This window comes from Capsella rubella, unplaced genomic scaffold (assembly GCF_000375325.1).
Source record: "Capsella rubella cultivar Monte Gargano unplaced genomic scaffold, Caprub1_0 scaffold_3, whole genome shotgun sequence".
Lineage (NCBI taxonomy): Eukaryota > Viridiplantae > Streptophyta > Magnoliopsida > Brassicales > Brassicaceae > Capsella > Capsella rubella.
In genome coordinates this window covers 5,172,551-5,189,518 of record NW_006238921.1, presented here as the reverse complement: position 1 = coordinate 5,189,518, position 16,968 = coordinate 5,172,551, and the positions used below count along the sequence as shown (strand labels likewise).

The 16,968-nt window shown below is 38.0% G+C and overlaps 6 protein-coding genes and 1 non-coding gene across 8 annotated transcripts; 4 read left to right on the top strand and 3 right to left on the bottom strand.

Annotated features, from left to right (window-relative positions):
* Positions 1-2,443: 2,443 nt before the first annotated feature.
* On the bottom strand, positions 2,444-4,836 carry LOC17893292 (reticulon-4-interacting protein 1, mitochondrial). Its single transcript, XM_006297902.2, has 7 exons — positions 4,468-4,836; positions 3,920-4,147; positions 3,710-3,783; positions 3,417-3,576; positions 3,216-3,335; positions 2,994-3,102; positions 2,444-2,887 (listed from the first exon to the last, which is right to left on the bottom strand). The coding sequence occupies exons 1-7, from the start codon at positions 4,696-4,698 to the stop codon at positions 2,709-2,711; spliced, it is 1,101 nt and encodes a 366-aa protein (XP_006297964.1). The 5' UTR covers positions 4,699-4,836; the 3' UTR covers positions 2,444-2,708.
* Positions 4,837-5,164: 328 nt separating this feature from the next.
* On the bottom strand, positions 5,165-7,437 carry LOC17890602 (RNA exonuclease 4). Its single transcript, XM_006298232.2, has 9 exons — positions 7,300-7,437; positions 7,114-7,192; positions 6,929-7,007; positions 6,544-6,625; positions 6,233-6,341; positions 5,976-6,064; positions 5,832-5,896; positions 5,629-5,707; positions 5,165-5,554 (listed from the first exon to the last, which is right to left on the bottom strand). The coding sequence occupies exons 1-9, from the start codon at positions 7,384-7,386 to the stop codon at positions 5,390-5,392; spliced, it is 834 nt and encodes a 277-aa protein (XP_006298294.1). The 5' UTR covers positions 7,387-7,437; the 3' UTR covers positions 5,165-5,389.
* Positions 7,438-8,616: 1,179 nt separating this feature from the next.
* Positions 8,617-11,796, top strand: LOC17891971 (probable E3 ubiquitin-protein ligase ZFP1). Of its 2 annotated transcripts, none has more exons than XM_006297442.2 (6): positions 8,617-8,740; positions 9,653-10,400; positions 10,484-10,800; positions 10,903-11,001; positions 11,117-11,278; positions 11,392-11,796. In XM_006297442.2, the coding sequence occupies exons 2-6, from the start codon at positions 9,674-9,676 to the stop codon at positions 11,578-11,580; spliced, it is 1,494 nt and encodes a 497-aa protein (XP_006297504.1). In that variant the 5' UTR covers positions 8,617-8,740; positions 9,653-9,673; the 3' UTR covers positions 11,581-11,796. The 2 variants fall into 2 exon arrangements, with proteins under 2 accessions (XP_006297504.1, XP_023641549.1); XM_023785781.1 differs by lacking the exon at positions 8,617-8,740 and adding an exon at positions 8,831-9,056.
* A 75-nt stretch (positions 11,797-11,871) lies between these two features.
* On the bottom strand, positions 11,872-13,045 carry LOC17891168 (ras-related protein RABA1g). Its single transcript, XM_023785782.1, has 2 exons — positions 12,718-13,045; positions 11,872-12,442 (listed from the first exon to the last, which is right to left on the bottom strand). Exons 1-2 carry the CDS (start codon positions 12,936-12,938, stop codon positions 12,010-12,012), a joined length of 654 nt encoding a protein of 217 aa, XP_023641550.1. The 5' UTR covers positions 12,939-13,045; the 3' UTR covers positions 11,872-12,009.
* A 478-nt stretch (positions 13,046-13,523) lies between these two features.
* TRNAI-UAU lies at positions 13,524-13,597 on the top strand. Its single transcript has one exon. It is a non-coding gene; the product is annotated as a tRNA-Ile (tRNA).
* Positions 13,598-13,812: 215 nt separating this feature from the next.
* Positions 13,813-15,003, top strand: LOC17891708 (protein IQ-DOMAIN 1). The gene is made up of 4 exons (XM_006298301.2): positions 13,813-13,932; positions 14,015-14,128; positions 14,210-14,551; positions 14,650-15,003. Exons 1-4 carry the CDS (start codon positions 13,858-13,860, stop codon positions 14,896-14,898), a joined length of 780 nt encoding a protein of 259 aa, XP_006298363.1. The 5' UTR covers positions 13,813-13,857; the 3' UTR covers positions 14,899-15,003.
* A 108-nt stretch (positions 15,004-15,111) lies between these two features.
* Positions 15,112-16,600, top strand: LOC17893746. Its single transcript, XM_006298361.2, has 2 exons — positions 15,112-15,245; positions 15,573-16,600. The coding sequence occupies exon 2, from the start codon at positions 15,681-15,683 to the stop codon at positions 16,407-16,409; it is 729 nt and encodes a 242-aa protein (XP_006298423.1). The 5' UTR covers positions 15,112-15,245; positions 15,573-15,680; the 3' UTR covers positions 16,410-16,600.
* The last annotated feature ends 368 nt before the right edge of the window (positions 16,601-16,968 follow it).

Below are 16,968 nucleotides of genomic sequence, written 5' to 3'. Positions count from 1 at the left end.
AAGTGTAAAATCTCAAGTGTTTCAAATCTGCTCTCTACTGTTAGATCATTTAGAATTTACTCGTTGTGTTTAGGGTCTTGAATTTATTATCGGATTAATGGATGGGATTTTTTTCTTATACTGATCATTTCAATTTTATCAGAATAAAGCCAAACCACAAAGAACAAGCTGGAGATAGATTGAACTAAATTAACTTTTCCTTATTTTCAATAGAAAAACAACATATCCAATGAAGGGGCCATTAGCTTTTTCCAATTTCTTTTCTTTTCATAATGATAAAAACAGTAGACCGGAGGAGATGGTCACATGGTTTTGGGCTAAATACGGTCGAAGACAAAATAATATATGATGATAAAATTTTAAGAAAGTACAGTAAATAACCTATTACTATAATAGTAGTATAAAGTAAGTATATATATAAAAAATAAAAAAGCATCATAGAAGCCAAAGCTTGCACGTGATCGGAGTACCGATAGATAGGGTAATGATTCGACATGGCCGTTGTTCCTCTCTTATTTTATTTGTTACTTAATAAATCATATAACACTTTAAAGAACACACAATTGAGAAGCTTATTTTAGTTTTAAAGTTTTAGAGATTTTTTATTCTCGTGAAAATTCTATCACTTTTATATTTATTATTATTATTATTATTTTGTTGTTGTAGTTCATTTGGTTTGTGCATGAAACCAAGGGGACGTCGTGTCGCTTTTTGCAGCACTTCAAAGTTCAAAGGACCCTACTACTTTGTCATTTATGTTGTTCCGATTGTGAGTAATGTTCACCAAACTTATTAGAGAGACGATATTTATATATTATACTCTTTAACTAATAATACAATTAAGCAGCCATGAAATTAAATTATCAGATAGATTCATAATTATAGATCAACTCATCACAATTCACAACACATGTTTGTCAGATTAGTCGAAAATCTTGTAGTGATATGCATTTTATCAGTAGGATTTTATTTTTTTGTTGTTAATTTGTAATCCAACATTAAGATGAAATTAAGGAGGAGGAGGAGGATGTACAATGGCGTGAAAACAAATAACGCGGGTAAGAAAAAACGCACGCGTGAGGCAATAATACATTGAACCGCGAAGTAACGGTCACAATAATAATAAGGAAGAAGATGGTTTCTGTGATGTGGTGGCAGTCGTAATCCTACACAGAGAGTGAAGAAGAAAGGAGTTTGACCAGTCCAGTCTAGACCAGACCAGACCCATATTTAAGGACTTAACACCTATAAGGACCACTTACATATTTGCATTAACATGTTTTTTAATCCAACACTTCCTGCTTTTCATTTAATTCCTCAACTACACTCTACTAAGACCTTCGGTGGCTACATAACCCCCCATATATAGCAAATACTAAATCCATACTTTCTCCGACTATTTTAATTTTTGTTTTGTTACAATATACAATATACAACTTGCTCTTATGCATAACACATCCTGTAAAACTACAGAATTCAAGTATTTGTAACTCTTGACGGGGTTGTAAGATTTTCCATAAGCAACAACATTGTTGGATACGAAAATAATTATACATAATAAATGCCCAAATTGATTACATAGATGGGGAAGTTGTATACGTGATTTTACTGACAATTAATATGATGATATATAAAACACATGTGCTCATTGGTCCCCCATAAATAATAATAAGCATGTACATAGTAGTATGAGTGTATGATCTTGCTTGCTAGTTGCTACATGTGTATAGAAGAAATTAAAGAACCTGAAGATAAGATAGTATCGTCTTTCAAAAGACTTGGCAATACCATTTACCACATAAGAAAGACTTGGCAGGAAAGAGAAGGTTCTTAATTCTTGTCCCACCGATGTCGCTAGAGTTTGTTTACTAGGTCAGCTAGTCAGGTGGTAAGGCTGTGACCAACACGCGCATAGTGACGCGTAAAAAGGCTTTGGTTGTTGTTTGTTGATCTGGCAGATGAGAGATGTGTTTGACTAGACCATTAAAGGACGAGAATCAGACAGAACATATATTTAATATGTTAATTTAACTGCATGTTATGCTTTTAATGACACTTCCAATACCTTTTTTTTAACTAATAAATTATTGTATTACTTGCTACGTATCTTTTAAGACATACTTTAATCAAGTAATTAATTATCAGAGAATATATGATGTTGGATTTTGATTTTGTGGGATTTGTTCGATCCTGTCATCACCTTTGGCTTGGCGTCACCAATTTGGCAATTATGTATATGTCTTACTTAATCGAGACTCACATATACGTTATCTCATGATGTATAGTTTTTCTCAACTTAGATCTGTTATATTGTGTCAAGTAACAGTTCCAGTTTCTTTTCAAAACCACCCTTGAATAATCTAGTAAGAACATCAAGATGTGAATGTTTTGTTTATTGTGACTACTTTAAGTTGTATGATTCCAAACAATAGATGACAACAACAACAACAAAAACTCATTCTAAACAATTCTCATTACTCAGTTTTGCTGCAAGTTGAGACACAGACGAAGTCCAAATAAAAACGAACCCTTTGGAAAGTAGTCTATACAGAAACCAAGTTCTTTATCTGAATCTAAGCCTGATAGATCTCATTTACAGAAAACTCCAGACGCAAAAACATTTGTTTCTCTCTGCGTGTAAATTCTAGAAAGAACAACTGCTAGAGAACTATGCAGGTGTTATTATTGCTACTATGTATATATGTAGTTCAGAACTCTAGAACCACCTTACCCGGAATCTGCTTCTTTTCCTTGGCTTCATGAGCTGCTACAACATCGGTTATTGGATATGTTTTTTCCACAGGTATCTTTAGCTTTCCGGCTCCAACTAACCTCTGAATCTCGGCTAGACCTTCAGGATCAGCCCTCATATACGTCCACCAATAGTCTGTTTTTTTTTTTTACAAAGTTCATCATAGATTTTATCACATTAACCTTGTCATCAGAATATTTACTTCAGAATCCGAGAGAGTAATGCAGGATCTATCATGTACCTATTCCATGAGAATACTGATATTGTATCTTCTTCTTCATCAAGAGTGAAGTTGCAAGCGGAAGCCCAACCACAAAACCGTATCTATCAGTCAATGATGCAGCGTCACCCTTTAAATATAGATGCAAAAGATTTAAAAACCACTTCTGTTAAGGAAGATCCAAAACCTAAGCAACCAAGGTAACTGCAGCTTGTAAAGCAAAAACAGAAGAATAATATATACCTGGAGAGTCATATAGTTACCACCCTTCCTCAAGAAGTTAATGCCTATTCTCTCTGTTTCAGGCCCACCAATAGTATCCAACACAGCATCAAATTTTCCTTTTACCACCAACTCAATGTCCTGTACATAATTCATGAGTCAGAATAAGATCATCATTGCTCTACTTTATACGAGCAGATAACTAAAAACTCATGTAAGTACCTCGGTTGTGTAGTCAACAGCTTGCTCGGCACCAGCTGCAAGTATTCTGTCTTTAGTCTGACCGACACATGAGGCTGTAACATGACAGCCAGAGGCTACCGCAAGCTGGATTGCAGAAAAACCTACTGCTCCTCCTCCTCCAAAAACTAATAATCTTTGTCTGCAAATAGACACATTGTAAGAAACGATACTGAGTCCAAAATAATAGTACAAAAATAACATGAAATAATACGTGTGAATGTTAAAAACTGAATTAGTATCAGCTTATTGTCACCATACAGACAATAACATACCCTTCAGTTATCCGAGCATTACTCTTCAAACCACGCCAAGCAGTCAACGCTGCAAAAGGAATGGCACTTGCCTCCTACAAGAGACAAACAAAAGAGTTGGAAAACACTTAGCTGGGAATAAAACAAATAGCTAATAAAGACATTCAATCAATCGAAAATCAAAAACCAAAGATAGAGAGATTTCAAGGATATCTAAATCTTCCTACTTACCACATGAGAAACTGATGATGGCTTTTCCGTGAGTTCTTCCTCCGAAAGAATTCCATAATCAGTATAAGTACCTCTCAACGCTGTAGGATGCAATGCACCAAAAACTTCTTGTCCTACTTTAAATGACTTTACAGAATTCCCAATTGCTGCAACTTCACCACTGATATCGCGTCCAACTATTATAGGTAGATGTGGTTCGAATACAGAACGTCCATATCCAGCTCGTATCTGAAATCAGTAACATTTCTCATCATAAAACTTATATCAGCTGAATGGTCATAAAAATCAATCTCACTACTCCCATTTTCAGAATTGAAAAGAAGAGTTTGCTTCAGAAAACTTCTTAATGTTATCAATAGGAGACATCTATACCAGTTCAAGCTTCTCCTATTAATTTTTCAGGTACGATTATAAAAACCTAGAACATATGCAAGAGATCCAAGCTAACCGATCACACCAATCCTATATCCTAATCACAGCAATCTTCGATTATATCTTAATGTCACTAATCAAATGAAATCAAAATGGATCAAGCAGATAACACTTACTCTGGAATCAAGAGGATTGACGGAGACAGCTTTCGCCCGGACAAGAACCTCATTCGGATTAAGATTCGGCACCGGAACATTCTCCCGGAGCTCCAAAACCTCCGGACCGCCAAAGCGAGGCAACATCACAGCACGGCAGCCGGTAAAGACGCTCCGGAGAGAACTTAACCTCGCCGGCCGGAATACAAATCCTGAACCGGATTTACCACGCAATGATCTCATCACTCGCATTTCCCCCGTCGTCTATGAACCCAATTTACTCGTCTTGTTCGTTGTTGCGAGAATCTGCTTGCTTCGTCTTTTTTTTAGGTTTTCTTGTTTACGCAGAAACGGAAATGTAAGACGTGGCAGCCTTTGCGTCCGCAGAGCGGGTTTGTTTACTTGACTGTACACATGCAACCTGTAGATCTTAATTAATTAACCGGTTTATTGCAAACCGAATCGAATTTACTAGAAAATTTAGTGAAACAAGCCGTACTTCTTCAATTGCTTACACCGAACCAACCAAGACTATTATTCTTCAAATGACCAAAGTTAATCTCAAGTGGTACCTGTGATACTACTGAATACTGATAATGTGTGATGTGAGACTAGAGATATTTTGGTTTCTACACTGTTCAAACTTCAAAAGTTTCACACACCCAACCGAAATCGGACAACCAAACCGAAGAACGTAAACAGGTCTACAAATCTTTCGAGATGAACTTGCTTAAATTCAGAACCTCCAAAAATGTGTTGTTTCGTTTAACAATAATACATGACCTAATATTAATGTGGTATAATATTGTGATGAACTTGTACACAACAAGATACTAGTACATTTGGGGCGCATGATGCTGAGAGCAATAAAGAACGAAAAATGGCCAAAACTTTTCAGCGATTCTTGGTTTCTGTTTAGTCCGGTTTGCTCTCGCTGATTGATTCAAACAATTGGATTTTGATCTGTGGAAGTGTTCCCTTCTTTTGCTTTCTTCTTAGGCTTACGCTTCTTTTGTTTCAGCCACATCCGCGTCTGGTCTTTCACGTTTTTCTCCCACTCTCTTCTGTTCTTCTGGTAAAGCATCATAGCTGCTCGTGCATCATCAATCTGCGTTAAAGAAGAGTTAAGATTTGCAACCCGAAACGTGAAGATGTTTGTTTGTATTCAGTGTACACACTTACAGGGCAGTGCTCTCCGTTTTGAATGTCAGCCCCTAAAAACTCAGCTGCGAGATGTTTCAGAGATTTTCGGGTTTTGCCCCTGTTTATGGAAGATTACAGGTTCGTTAAGATTCAATCTAAAGGTTTAAACTATAGGAAAGCGAAAGCTGTGACAACTGACAAGTATCAGTTCAGAAAAAAGATAGGGTTTGAAGGATGAGTACTTGAGAAAGGGCTGATACTCTGCTGTATCCCTTATGTCCTTTTTCGGGTGAGTTAGCAGCAAAGCCTGTTACAATATTTCTGTAAGAACTTAGTATTGGTATTGTTAAAAGATTCTAGATTTGTAAAACCTACAGTCTATAGACCTTGAGATCATTGTGTAAGGCATGTCCCACGAGAATCTTTCCCTTTATTAACTCCGCTACTTTGGTCTGAGCAACGCGGAAATCTTTGGCTGAGGTGAAAGAAAAACAAAAAATGCTATATTAAGATCAAAGTCTCAAACTGTTTAGTAGATGATCCAATTCATTTGCACCCTAAAAGTCTTAGTTCCAGCGGAAGAGAGGTCAAGAATGTTGAAAGATTCAAGAAAAAGGTATGAAATGTTGAAAGGAAAACCAACCTTTTCTCAAATCACGAGGTCGAATCCCGCTAATATGTGTACGAAAGTCAACAACACGTTCTACTGGACGGACAAACTCATCGTATAGAACATTACCCCATTTATTAATCTATCAATAATATGGTGAAACTAATCAGCAACCTTTACGCAAAAGAAGAGACAGATATACACCTCATGAATATAGGTTTATGAGAAAGCCATTATGAAATGACATAAACTATATATACAAGGGCTAGGTACTGAAACGAACTAAAAGTTTTGAATTATGATACTTCAAAACAAAACAAAAAACTTAGAAGAGCAATGTGTACCAAGGTAACTCGTCCAAGGGCACTTTTGGTTCCTTGACTGACACCAACCATTTCACAGTCCATAGCCACTTCATCTGTCAAACTATCCACAGGTTGGTGAGATTTGATATACAGATTGCTCAAAGAAGGATACATCTAATAGCCAGATATTGCTTAGAGCAACTTATCACTCTTTTTACCATAAGCAACTCAAGTCAATTCCACAACGACCAACATTCACAAAAATGAAAAGAAGAGCAAGATTATTGCTAAGTGTTCTGTACAAGATAATCTGAGAGAACCTACAATTCAACAAAACCCCTAATTTCTCAGAGCAGGAAGACACATACAATGTAAAGCTCATATTTCTATATCTCAGCTCAGCTAGTAAGCCATCATGACCCACCTGGAATCGTCGTTAACGGGAGTTAAGGGATCGATCTTAGGAACTTCAACCTCCGAATCGGGTCTATCTTTCCGCTTCCCTGCAAGTTTGCTGTGTAAGTTAGAACAACTGAGAAACCAAAACATGATCTATAAACCCCTAAACCCAAAACCTCAAGTTCGAATTTTTTTAGGTTGAATGCTAACCTAATATGGAGCTGGGATTATCTGGGTTGCCATTACTAAACGATTTTCGAGTGTTTCCGTGAGAATCAGATTTCAGCTTCTGCAAGGACGATTACAAAACCCAGAGAAACAAAAAAATTCAATGGCTGAACAGAGAAATCTGGAATAAGATTAGGAGAAAGGTAAGAGAAATAAATAATGACTAACTTGTTGGAGGAGTGACCAATTAGGGTTCAACTGAACAGGTTTATTATTTATCTTCGTCTTCTGCTTTCTCTTCAGCTCAGAACCCATCTTTTGAGTTCACCGGTCGTTTGGAAAAATTGCTGAGAAACACGAAGAAGCGGCTCAGCTGCTCAAAAGTCGAGAAAGCAAGGTTTAAGACAATACAAAACGGTGCGTTTTCTCCTAATATTAATTTTTGCTTTGATTAGATTTTGGTATTAATTTTATATTTTTAAAGCTAAGTTAAGAAGATATGGTTGTATTTTTTTTATATAGTAATGTCCTTTCATAGCATAAACAGAGACTGAAATGAAATGATAAAATTGGGCGTAATTAGGTGACATGGTGGTTCAACCAAAACAAACAAAAAAAAAAGAAAGAAAAGCACATGGGAAGCACCTCCCCTATATAAATATTCTATTATTCGCATCATATGTTACTTGCCTCCTCGGATTCAATTGTTGTGTTCCGTCTGCAAAAAGGATTCATGACACATGGAATGAATGGAAGATGATACTATAAACTTGTAAGAAAACGTATTATATTTCTGATGGATTGATGCGAAACATCAACACTACATTTCAACGTTGATGATCGATCTACATCTATTCTCCAACACAACACTACATCTCGAAACTGGAAACCGATATTTGTAACTCTTTAAATTGTTAAATTGTTTACTAATTACATTGTTCTTACATACAGTAACTCAATTGTTTTGTTATGTTGTTCTGCATTAATCAGATCACTGATTTATTGCATCTAGTTCTAGTTTTGTCTAATTTTTCTGTTTGTCAACGTTTTCCTTTTTTTTTTTTTTTTTTTAATACCACCCTACATTAAAGAAGATTAAACGCGGTAGATTTTTGTTGACTAAGTTGTTGGTAATAGTAGAAGCATATATTCATTAAATCAAAGGATATGCTAATGGGGCATGCTTGTTATTCTTGTTAAATTTCAATGGAATGCTTTGATACCAGACAAAAGCGATCCTGTTATTTGAATGTGGTAGTTAATTACAGTAGATGGGAAATTAAAAGGATTATATGTTAATTAATTAAAGCAAATCATTTTTGCATTCTTTTACGACGTCGTTCTAATTTTTAGGCATATTGATTATTATTTTTTTACTTTAGAACTAACTAAAAAGAAAAAAAGTATTTGCTGTCAGAAACCGATGAATTTTTTTTTTTATATAGCAAAATAGTAAATTAATTAAAAAGAAAAAAAAAGGAAAGATAAGCAGAAGAGAATAAATAAATAAAATTGGGAGGAAGAGGAAAATAAATATAACCTTCCGTCAGCGTGAGGAAAATAAATTAGAAACTAAGAAAACCGACGTCTCCTTCATCTTTCATCTTTCATCATCTTCTCTTGTTGTTGGATCTCTCTCTCTCCCCCTGATTAATTCTCGATTATTCAGGTACTTATCTCTTATGATCTTCATCACGATTCTCCTCGAGTTTTTGATTCTGAATTCTTTGGTCGTTTTGGCTCATTGGTTTTTGTTTCGCTGATTATCTTTTGGGAATTGTTTCGTATACGAGCTTTCCTGAAGATTTGCATTGTATATTGGTTACTTTTAATTTGGGTTTTATGTATTTTGATCATCTAGGTTTGTTGTTATTATCGTAACCTCTGTTTTTGGGTTACAGGGGAGCTTCCGATTATACGAAATTTAAGTGTTTTTATTTTTTTTCCTGAAAATCTTCGGAGCTACAGAATTTGATCCTAGCAAGGTCAGGAGCTCCTATAATTCACTTGTTCTTATGTTTTGTGAATTGGGTTTGATCTAGTTTTGGTTAGTCATGTCTGGCAAGGTGGCTTGTTTCCTCCTATAAATCATAGCTTTTTTTTTTGGTCATAGGAATGTTGATTTTTTTACGAAACCAGTGTTTGCAGGATATACTTTTTTTTGTGTTTGGGATTTGAAGTAGGCAGGTCTTCTTGCTTTCTGAATTGGGTTTGATCTCTGCAGCTTAATGTTTCATACTCTGCATTGTATCGGTGAAGCTTGAATGTTTAATATGCTTTCTAAGGATACTGTTTCTTTTGTGGTTCCATTACTTGACGCAAAAAAATTTGGAATGTTTTTGAGACTTAGTGTGTTGCATTCACCGGAACAAAACTGGTGGAGAGTTTTTTACTCGTCGTATGTTTTGATTTCCTTACTAGATATTAAAAATTTGAGATTATAGGTGTGCTTGTTGACAAAAATCACTAGCTAGAATCAGCTTACGGTTTGATAACATCGAGTCTTTGCTGTCTTTGTGGGTGAACTTTACTTGATCTTTCTCTGTACTGTTGCTGATCTTTGTGTTAATTCAACTACCAGGGGGTTTCTGCGACAAGCAATATGAGACGCAGAAATATGATGACTGGTTTAGACATGGAGCCGAATTCTCAAAGCTTTGTCGGTCATCCTGAACCTTGCATTGGAACTAACTTTCTGTATCCTGATATCCCACCCGTGAACACAGCTCCTCATTTAGAAGCGCATTCTCTGCAAGAACCTTTTGACAACAACTCAATGCTCTACGGGCCTCCACAGTACCATCATCAACATGCTTCAAATCTTAGTTCTGGCATGCCAACCGCACCAAATTTTTATCCCCCTTACGTGAATTTTGAAGCTCCACCGAGTTATATGATGTCTCATGGAAGTTATGGTGCAGTTGATGGATTTACTTCCGCCGAACATGAGAGAAATGCCCACTTTATGGATCACGGATACAAAAGAAAAAGTTCTGAAGTAATACCACCTGGAACTTCTCAGTATCCAGCAGCAGCACCTCCTTGTTCTTTCCTTCAGTTGAATACACCGGAGACAGCACCTATCTCATTCCCACAGTTTGGTAGTTATCCACAAGTACTAGATCAGAGAAGTGTGAGGAACAGAGCAGGAGCAGCTACAATGGATCCACTTCTCTCTCATGGTCATAACAATTTCATTCAAGGAAATTATGCAGCTCATCCTTTTCCACCTCCTGGCTCAATCTGGTATGACCAGTACTGTAATGGCATCAGATCTGATGGATCGTCTTCGCATTGGTCCCAAGCACCCTCTGCACCTCACATGCCTGGTACTATCCTTATTCTCAGCATTGAGATTTGTCATTATGCAAGTTCTTGAAAATTTTATTCTTCTTTTTGAATGATCTCTTAGGCACTGGGTCCATAGACTCTGGTAATGTCTACTTCCCAAGATACCCTGAAACATCTAGTAGCAGAAACCCCACACCATCTGTATACCCGAGGAGCCACTATATTAGCCATCACCCGCTACCTCCTCCTGCCATTGTGTACCCTCACATGCCTTCAGCCCCATACACTGAGGCTATGCATGCTACTTCATACAGTCATATGGGACCCCTTCAATCAATTGGATCCAGAATAAACCAAGAACATCCCCGAGAAGATTTTGTAGCTGCAGCAATACTAAGACACCGTGAAATGCCTCACCTAAGAGGAATTCCCACAGATGTATTATCCTCTTGAGCACATTTTTCATCTTCTAGAATCAGTTTGTTCAAAATAGGGTTCACTTTCCAATTATGGCTTTCTTTTTTCTCTTTTCATGTGTAGGAAGTTGCACTTTGGGAGGTAGGAGACTTCTACGATGATGTTAACTATGTCGATCATCATCAAGCTATGCGCTTAGATATAGAGGACATGTCATATGAGGTTAGTCCTTAAGCCACATAATTCAAATGGTCCACTTTACTCTTCATCATATAGGTGTTTATTGAATTCACATTGGTTTGTCTTACTGATGACAATTAAAACCTGGATGGCGCAGGAGCTTCTTGCTTTGAGCGACCAGATTGGAACTGTGAAGACTGGCTTGTCGGAAGAAGATGTTAAAAATCTTCTGAAAAGAAGAACCTCATTAGCGACCAGAATCAACCTGGAAGAAGCTCCATCTACCGATCTAGAAGAAGATTCTTGCACAATATGCCAGGTAAGGACTTGAAAATCTTGAGTCTGCATCCTTCAAGCTCATGCAAACATTCAAGATTCACACTCACTATCTTAGTAATAAAAATATCTGTTTTTAAAATGGGAAATTGACAGGAAAACTACAAGAACCAGGATAAGATCGCAACGCTAGATTGCATGCACTTGTACCACACAGAATGCTTGCAGAAGTGGTTGGTTATCAAGAACGTGTGCCCAATCTGCAAAGCAGAGGCTCTGGTCACGGAGAAGAAGAAGCTACGGTTAAGTAGTATAGGAGAAGAGGTTACTGCGGATTCAAACTAAGAGAGGTTACCGAGATGGTTATTTAGACTCGCTTTTATCTATTGGTTTTATAAGAGAGATCAACAGAGTTAGGGTAAGTTTCAGCCCCAGATTCTGTAAATTTGTACTTTTGTGCACATAATTTGTGACAGTCTAGAGCTGAGATTGGCTTAGTGACTATAAAAACTGTACAGGCTTCTTTGGTTTATTATATACATTTTGGTTAATGCTCTGAAACTTCTTTTACATTTTTCATCTAAAACATCTTTCTGTTTTGTTTATAGATTCTCGAATATGATTTTGAAAAAATAGTGGAAACATAAAGAGGATCTGAAAAACTTACACCAAAAGAAGGAAAAGAAACAAATGTTACTTCAATAGATAATGAAACTGTATAAGTTTCCTAAGAAACAAATGGTACCGGACAAAATGGCTGGATAGAGAGAGAGATCAACTGGAGCAGCATCCGACCTTCTTGACTTCAGAAACATCGTCCTTAGACCCGACATTAATACTCTGTCCTTTAGGAAGAGTAGCCGGATCATCTCCAATATCGAGTGCTTTCTTGCTTGCCACACGGTATATTTGAGAGAGTACCTCAGTGAAAGCATTCTCGACGTTGAGTGCTTCGAGTGCAGACGTCTCCATAAAGAAAGTGTTCTCTCGCTCTGCAAAGGCTTTGGCATCTTCGGTTGAAACAGCTCTTAGGTGACGTAGATCCGCCTTGTTCCCAACAAGCATGATCACAATGTTAGCGTCTGTGTGGTCTCTAAGCTCCTTCAACCATCTCTCAACGTTCTCAAATGTCACATGCCTCGTAACATCATAGACAAGCAAAGCCCCAACAGCTCCTCGGTAGTAAGCGCTTGTGATTGCTCGGTATCTAAGCAAAACAACAACACAAAAATTTAACATTGTTGCTTCTTCGGAATCTGCACCCAACTATACAGATTTTACACACGGATCATCATGAAACTTTTCCCTATCAGTTCTTCTTTCCTTAGATTCTCATGAACGTTCAAAAAAGCTCAAGTGTTGTATCCCACAAATGTTTCGATTAGGTTAACTTAACACCATCGATAAAATTGGACGAAGAGGAGAGTCACAGAATCATTCATTTCTGGGGAATTTGTATGTAAAATGTGGAAAACAAAATACCTCTCCTGACCGGCGGTGTCCCAAATCTGAGCCTTGACGATTTTTTCATCGACATGAATGCTTCGGGTGGCGAATTCGACACCGATGGTGGATTTAGACTCGAGGCTGAACTCGTTGCGCGTGAATCGGGAGAGCAGGTTGGATTTGCCGACGCCGGAATCACCAATCAGTACCACCTTGTAGAGGAAATCGTAATCATCGTCAGCTCTATACGCCGCCATTGTGAAAGGCTTTCTCCGATCGGAGGAGATTTACAGGTAAACCGGTATCGGTATGGATACGTGTACTGGCGTCTGGCGAACGGAGGAAGAAGAAACGCACAGGAAGAAGAAGAGAGATTTAAATGGATGAAAAACATTTGCGCAGATCTTCATACGGGTCGGGTTGGATCCGAATCCAATTATTCGGGTCGGAGTTTTTACAATGGTATATTCGTTCGTTAATATTTGGCGCAAAGATAACAGTATTTACATCTGATTAATAATATCTTTATCATACTTAATAGTCCAAGACATACATCAGACCTTGCGGTTGGTTTGTGGATTGTGAAAGTGGCCTCATTACCTACGAGTGAAAAGGCTGAGAAAAGCCGAAGAAGTAAGAATGTAAAGATCCCCGATTCTGGATAACCTCATTACCTCAAGCAACTTAAGATACCAGTCAAGTAGTGTGGACCGGATTGAGATATTGTGAGAAAAGCCAGTTGTCCACAATTCAGGTAGATCAAACTATTCGAGTTTTTTGGATACATGAATGGATATTCTAAGAAAAGCCAAATTCAATTATGGAACAAAAAATTTCAAGTAGGTCCCGTAGCTCAGTTGGTTAGAGCGTTGGTCTTATGAGCCGAAGGTCGCGGGTTCGAGCCCCGCCGGGACCATTCGCATCCCTTAATATTTTTTGCAAAACTCATCCCACCTTCCACTTTGAATTTGAAGAAAACATCAAACAACAACTTCTCCATTGGTTGAAATGTCAATCACCACAGAGAGAGCGAAGCTTCAACTCTCCTTCTCTCTCTCATTTACTTCAAAACCACTCCACATTAAACCTTCTTGTGCCTTCAAACAAAGAACACATCATAATCTTATTAAATATTCCGCCAGATTATGTGATAATAATCTTCTTTTAACATTACTCATGGGATCTGGATGGTTGCTCCGCTTTGTCATCTGTCTAAGCAGACCGAAGATAAACAAATCAAAACGAGGCAACGTTAGTAGAAAGAAATAAAAAAAACTCTGTTTCATTCTCTTTCTTTTCTTGTCCTAAATGACTTCAAAGATGTTCTTTCTAGGTACTTTCTGAAACATCAAACCGTGTCAAACCGGTTGGATCAACCTCTGCTTCCACGAACCTCACCGCAGAGGTCGCTGTTATTCGCATTCAAAAGGCTTTTCGAGCATTCAAGGTCTGTCATTTTCCACTATCTGAAAACTGATTCACCGCTTCACTTTTTTTTTTTTATTGGTGTTGCGAATCTGATCTGCAGGCGAGGAAAAGACTATGCAGCTTGATGAGCGCGAGGAGGTTTAACTCGCTGATCCAAGGCCATACACTGAGGAACCAAACTTCGACTGCACTCAAAGTGATGCATTCTTGGTGCGATATACAGAGTCAGATCAGAGAAAGACGTTTGTATATGGTGACACAAGGTAGACTCCAGCACAAAAGATTGGAGAACCGGTTGAAGCTGGAGATCAAGCTTCAAGAGCTAGAAGTTGAATGGTGTGGAGGTTCTGAAACAATGGAAGATATTCTAGCAAAGATCCAACAGAAAGAAGAAGCGACGGTGAAGCGAGAACGAGCAATGGCTTATGCTTTCTCTCACCAGGTCAATGAAACTGAGACTTCAACTTACATTGGTTGTTTGGTTTGTAAATTTAGATAACTTGTAGATCAAGTAAATGTCTGTCTTTTTGTATTTTGCAGTGGAGGGCTAATGCTACACAGTATCTAGGTCAAGCTTCCTTTAACCTAGGTACAGAAAGCTGGGGATGGAGTTGGAAAGAACGGTGGATCGCGGCTCGACCTTGGGAGATTAGGGCTCAATGCCACGTTAGTAAACCGATCAAACCAGCTAAGAAACCGGAGAAATTACCACCCAATGTGACAAAGACCAAACCTGGTTTGCCAACCACCAAGGAAGTAAAAAAATTCAAAAAGCCTGGTTCCGGATGAGTTCGATTTTTACATATAAAAATTGTCTCGTTTGATTTCTTAATGGATTGTGTTTATTAAATTGGCGGTTTATTTTTTGTATACAACTCTTTTGAGTTTTTCTTACCAAGTTCTTTACACATTAGTCTAATTTGGGCCTACTCTAGTGGGCTTCTAAGTTATCGAAAACGGTGACGTATTGAACGGATGCCAAATTCTAAAAAAAATGTCATTCAGGTCTTCTTTGTTTTTGGTCTCTTTCTTTCTTTCTCTCTCTCTCTCTCTGTGTCGCTACAGATTTTAAGATCGCTTAGCTGGTTCCGTGCATCTGATTAGCTGCTGTCTTAATATTTCTTCCAAGAGTTGAGGTAATTTTGATTCCTTTCTTGTTCTCGATTCTGAAACTCATTCTTGTCTTTAATTTCGACTTCTTTAAATTGGATCGACCTTCGTATTTGCTGCAATTTCATAAATTCTGGAAAGAAGAAAAACGACCTAATTATCTTGTTCACGTGAAAGGTTCTGAATTTATTGTGGTTATGATTGAGCTCTTTGAGTACATCTCTTGAATGATTTGATTGACAACGACCCCTTGTTTTGTTTCTTTTTTACCCAGAAATTGAAAAATCCGAATTCGAAACGTTTTTCTTAAAATGGATGGATCTAAATTCCAAACTCTACACTTTTATTTTCAGGTCGTTGAAAAAATCTAATCTTTCTTTGGTGGGTGGGTGAAGACTCTTCTTCGTTTGTCGATTCAACCCGATTTGCTCTGATTCGCAGATCTCAAGAGTTTTAAGAAAATGAACAAAAGCACACGAATCATCGATATCCCCTCACCTTCGTTAGCCACCGTCTCGGCCTCTGCAGACGGTGAGCTGAATGAAGACGACATCTTTGCAATGGACATATCTCACGCGCCGTCTCGTCATTCTCCCGTATCGTCTCCGGGGCAACATCATCATCCTGCTCGCCAGCTTCAGAGGAGCAAGAGCGGTTTGAAAAACGTGGAAGCTTCTGGTATCCTTGCGGCTCTTCCTGAATCCTCTGGAAACAGCAGTTACTTGAGCCATGTCTTTCACCATAAGCCTGCGGCTGTTCTCTCCACTTCTGTCTCCTCCACAGCTTCTTCATCGTCTTCTTCTGGTGGTGGTGCATCAGCTGCTTCTTCGTCTTCTTCTCGAGCTATCCCAGCAGCGCCTAAACCGCCTCAAGAGAGGCTTCCCTTTGCAGCTTCTTGTATAGGTGGTGGGAAGTATCCTCAATCAGCTCCGGTTCAAGTGCCCTTAATGTCTTCGGCGATGATGAATCGCCATAAGAAGGAATTCAAGCTGACTGATGTGGTGGATGATGATGAGGAGGAAGAAGAGGAAGGCGAAATGCTTCCGCCTCACGAGATTGTAGCTCGGTCTTTGGCTCAGTCTTCGTTGTTATCTTGCTCTGTGCTTGAAGGAGCAGGAAGGACACTTAAAGGGAGAGATCTCAGGCAGGTAAGGAATGCTGTTTTCAGAAGAACCGGTTTCATAGATTGAGTTTTTTTTTCTCTTTTACTATTCAGAAAGACCATTCTTTAATTTGTTATCCCAATCGATGAACTTCTTTATCCCTTGTTTGTCCACACAAACTTGTCAATGTGTATGTTCATATATGTTGTCTACATTAGACGATTTGTTACTTCATATCAAAGAGACTGATGTGATTCCACATGTTTATAGTTTGGCTTCATGCTTCACATGTTGATGTTTTTTGAGGTAGAGAGCGTTAGATTTGTTTTGAGGTTTAAGTTTCACATTTATGCAGCCCTTAATGACAAGTCTTAGAAAGGTCTTTGCATTATTCGAGCCATGAAAGTTATTACATATGAATCGCTGAGGTTGACACTGATCCTATTATCCAAAATTGGTTAATCTCTAAAGAGAAAATGCCTCACCTTTTGAGCTTTTATTGTGTTTCTCTTTTTGCAATATTTGCACCTTTCAAATCGTATACATGCAATTTATTTATGGACATGTCAAGAGTGTTAAAAGGCTGTGACTTTTTTTTTATTTTTAACTGGATCTTATGAAAAAAGCATGGAGATCTTACAAGAGT

Excerpts from the sequence above, each read along its gene's own strand:
- LOC17893292 (XM_006297902.2), bottom strand. The coding sequence starts at position 4,698 with ATGCGAGTGATGAGATCATTGCGTGGTAAATCCGGTTCAGGATTTGTA. Across the intron at positions 4,148-4,467 it reads TCAATCCTCTTGATTCCAGA|ATACGAGCTGGATATGGACG; the intron begins GTAAGTGTTATC and ends TACTGATTTCAG. Across the intron at positions 3,577-3,709 it reads AATGCTCGGATAACTGAAGG|ACAAAGATTATTAGTTTTTG; the intron begins GTATGTTATTGT and ends GTCTATTTGCAG.
- LOC17890602 (XM_006298232.2), bottom strand. The coding sequence starts at position 7,386 with ATGGGTTCTGAGCTGAAGAGAAAGCAGAAGACGAAGATAAATAATAAA. Across the intron at positions 7,008-7,113 it reads TAATCCCAGCTCCATATTAG|GGAAGCGGAAAGATAGACCC; the intron begins GTTAGCATTCAA and ends GCAAACTTGCAG. Across the intron at positions 5,555-5,628 it reads AAAACGGAGAGCACTGCCCT|ATTGATGATGCACGAGCAGC; the intron begins GTAAGTGTGTAC and ends TCTTTAACGCAG.
- LOC17891971 (XM_006297442.2), top strand. The coding sequence starts at position 9,674 with ATGAGACGCAGAAATATGATGACTGGTTTAGACATGGAGCCGAATTCT. Across the intron at positions 11,002-11,116 it reads TAGAGGACATGTCATATGAG|GAGCTTCTTGCTTTGAGCGA; the intron begins GTTAGTCCTTAA and ends TGGATGGCGCAG. Across the intron at positions 11,279-11,391 it reads ATTCTTGCACAATATGCCAG|GAAAACTACAAGAACCAGGA; the intron begins GTAAGGACTTGA and ends GGAAATTGACAG.
- LOC17891168 (XM_023785782.1), bottom strand. The coding sequence starts at position 12,938 with ATGGCGGCGTATAGAGCTGACGATGATTACGATTTCCTCTACAAGGTG. Across the intron at positions 12,443-12,717 it reads GACACCGCCGGTCAGGAGAG|ATACCGAGCAATCACAAGCG; the intron begins GTATTTTGTTTT and ends TGTTTTGCTTAG.
- LOC17891708 (XM_006298301.2), top strand. The coding sequence starts at position 13,858 with ATGGGATCTGGATGGTTGCTCCGCTTTGTCATCTGTCTAAGCAGACCG. Across the intron at positions 14,129-14,209 it reads AGGCTTTTCGAGCATTCAAG|GCGAGGAAAAGACTATGCAG; the intron begins GTCTGTCATTTT and ends TCTGATCTGCAG. Across the intron at positions 14,552-14,649 it reads CTTATGCTTTCTCTCACCAG|TGGAGGGCTAATGCTACACA; the intron begins GTCAATGAAACT and ends TGTATTTTGCAG.
- LOC17893746 (XM_006298361.2), top strand. The coding sequence starts at position 15,681 with ATGAACAAAAGCACACGAATCATCGATATCCCCTCACCTTCGTTAGCC.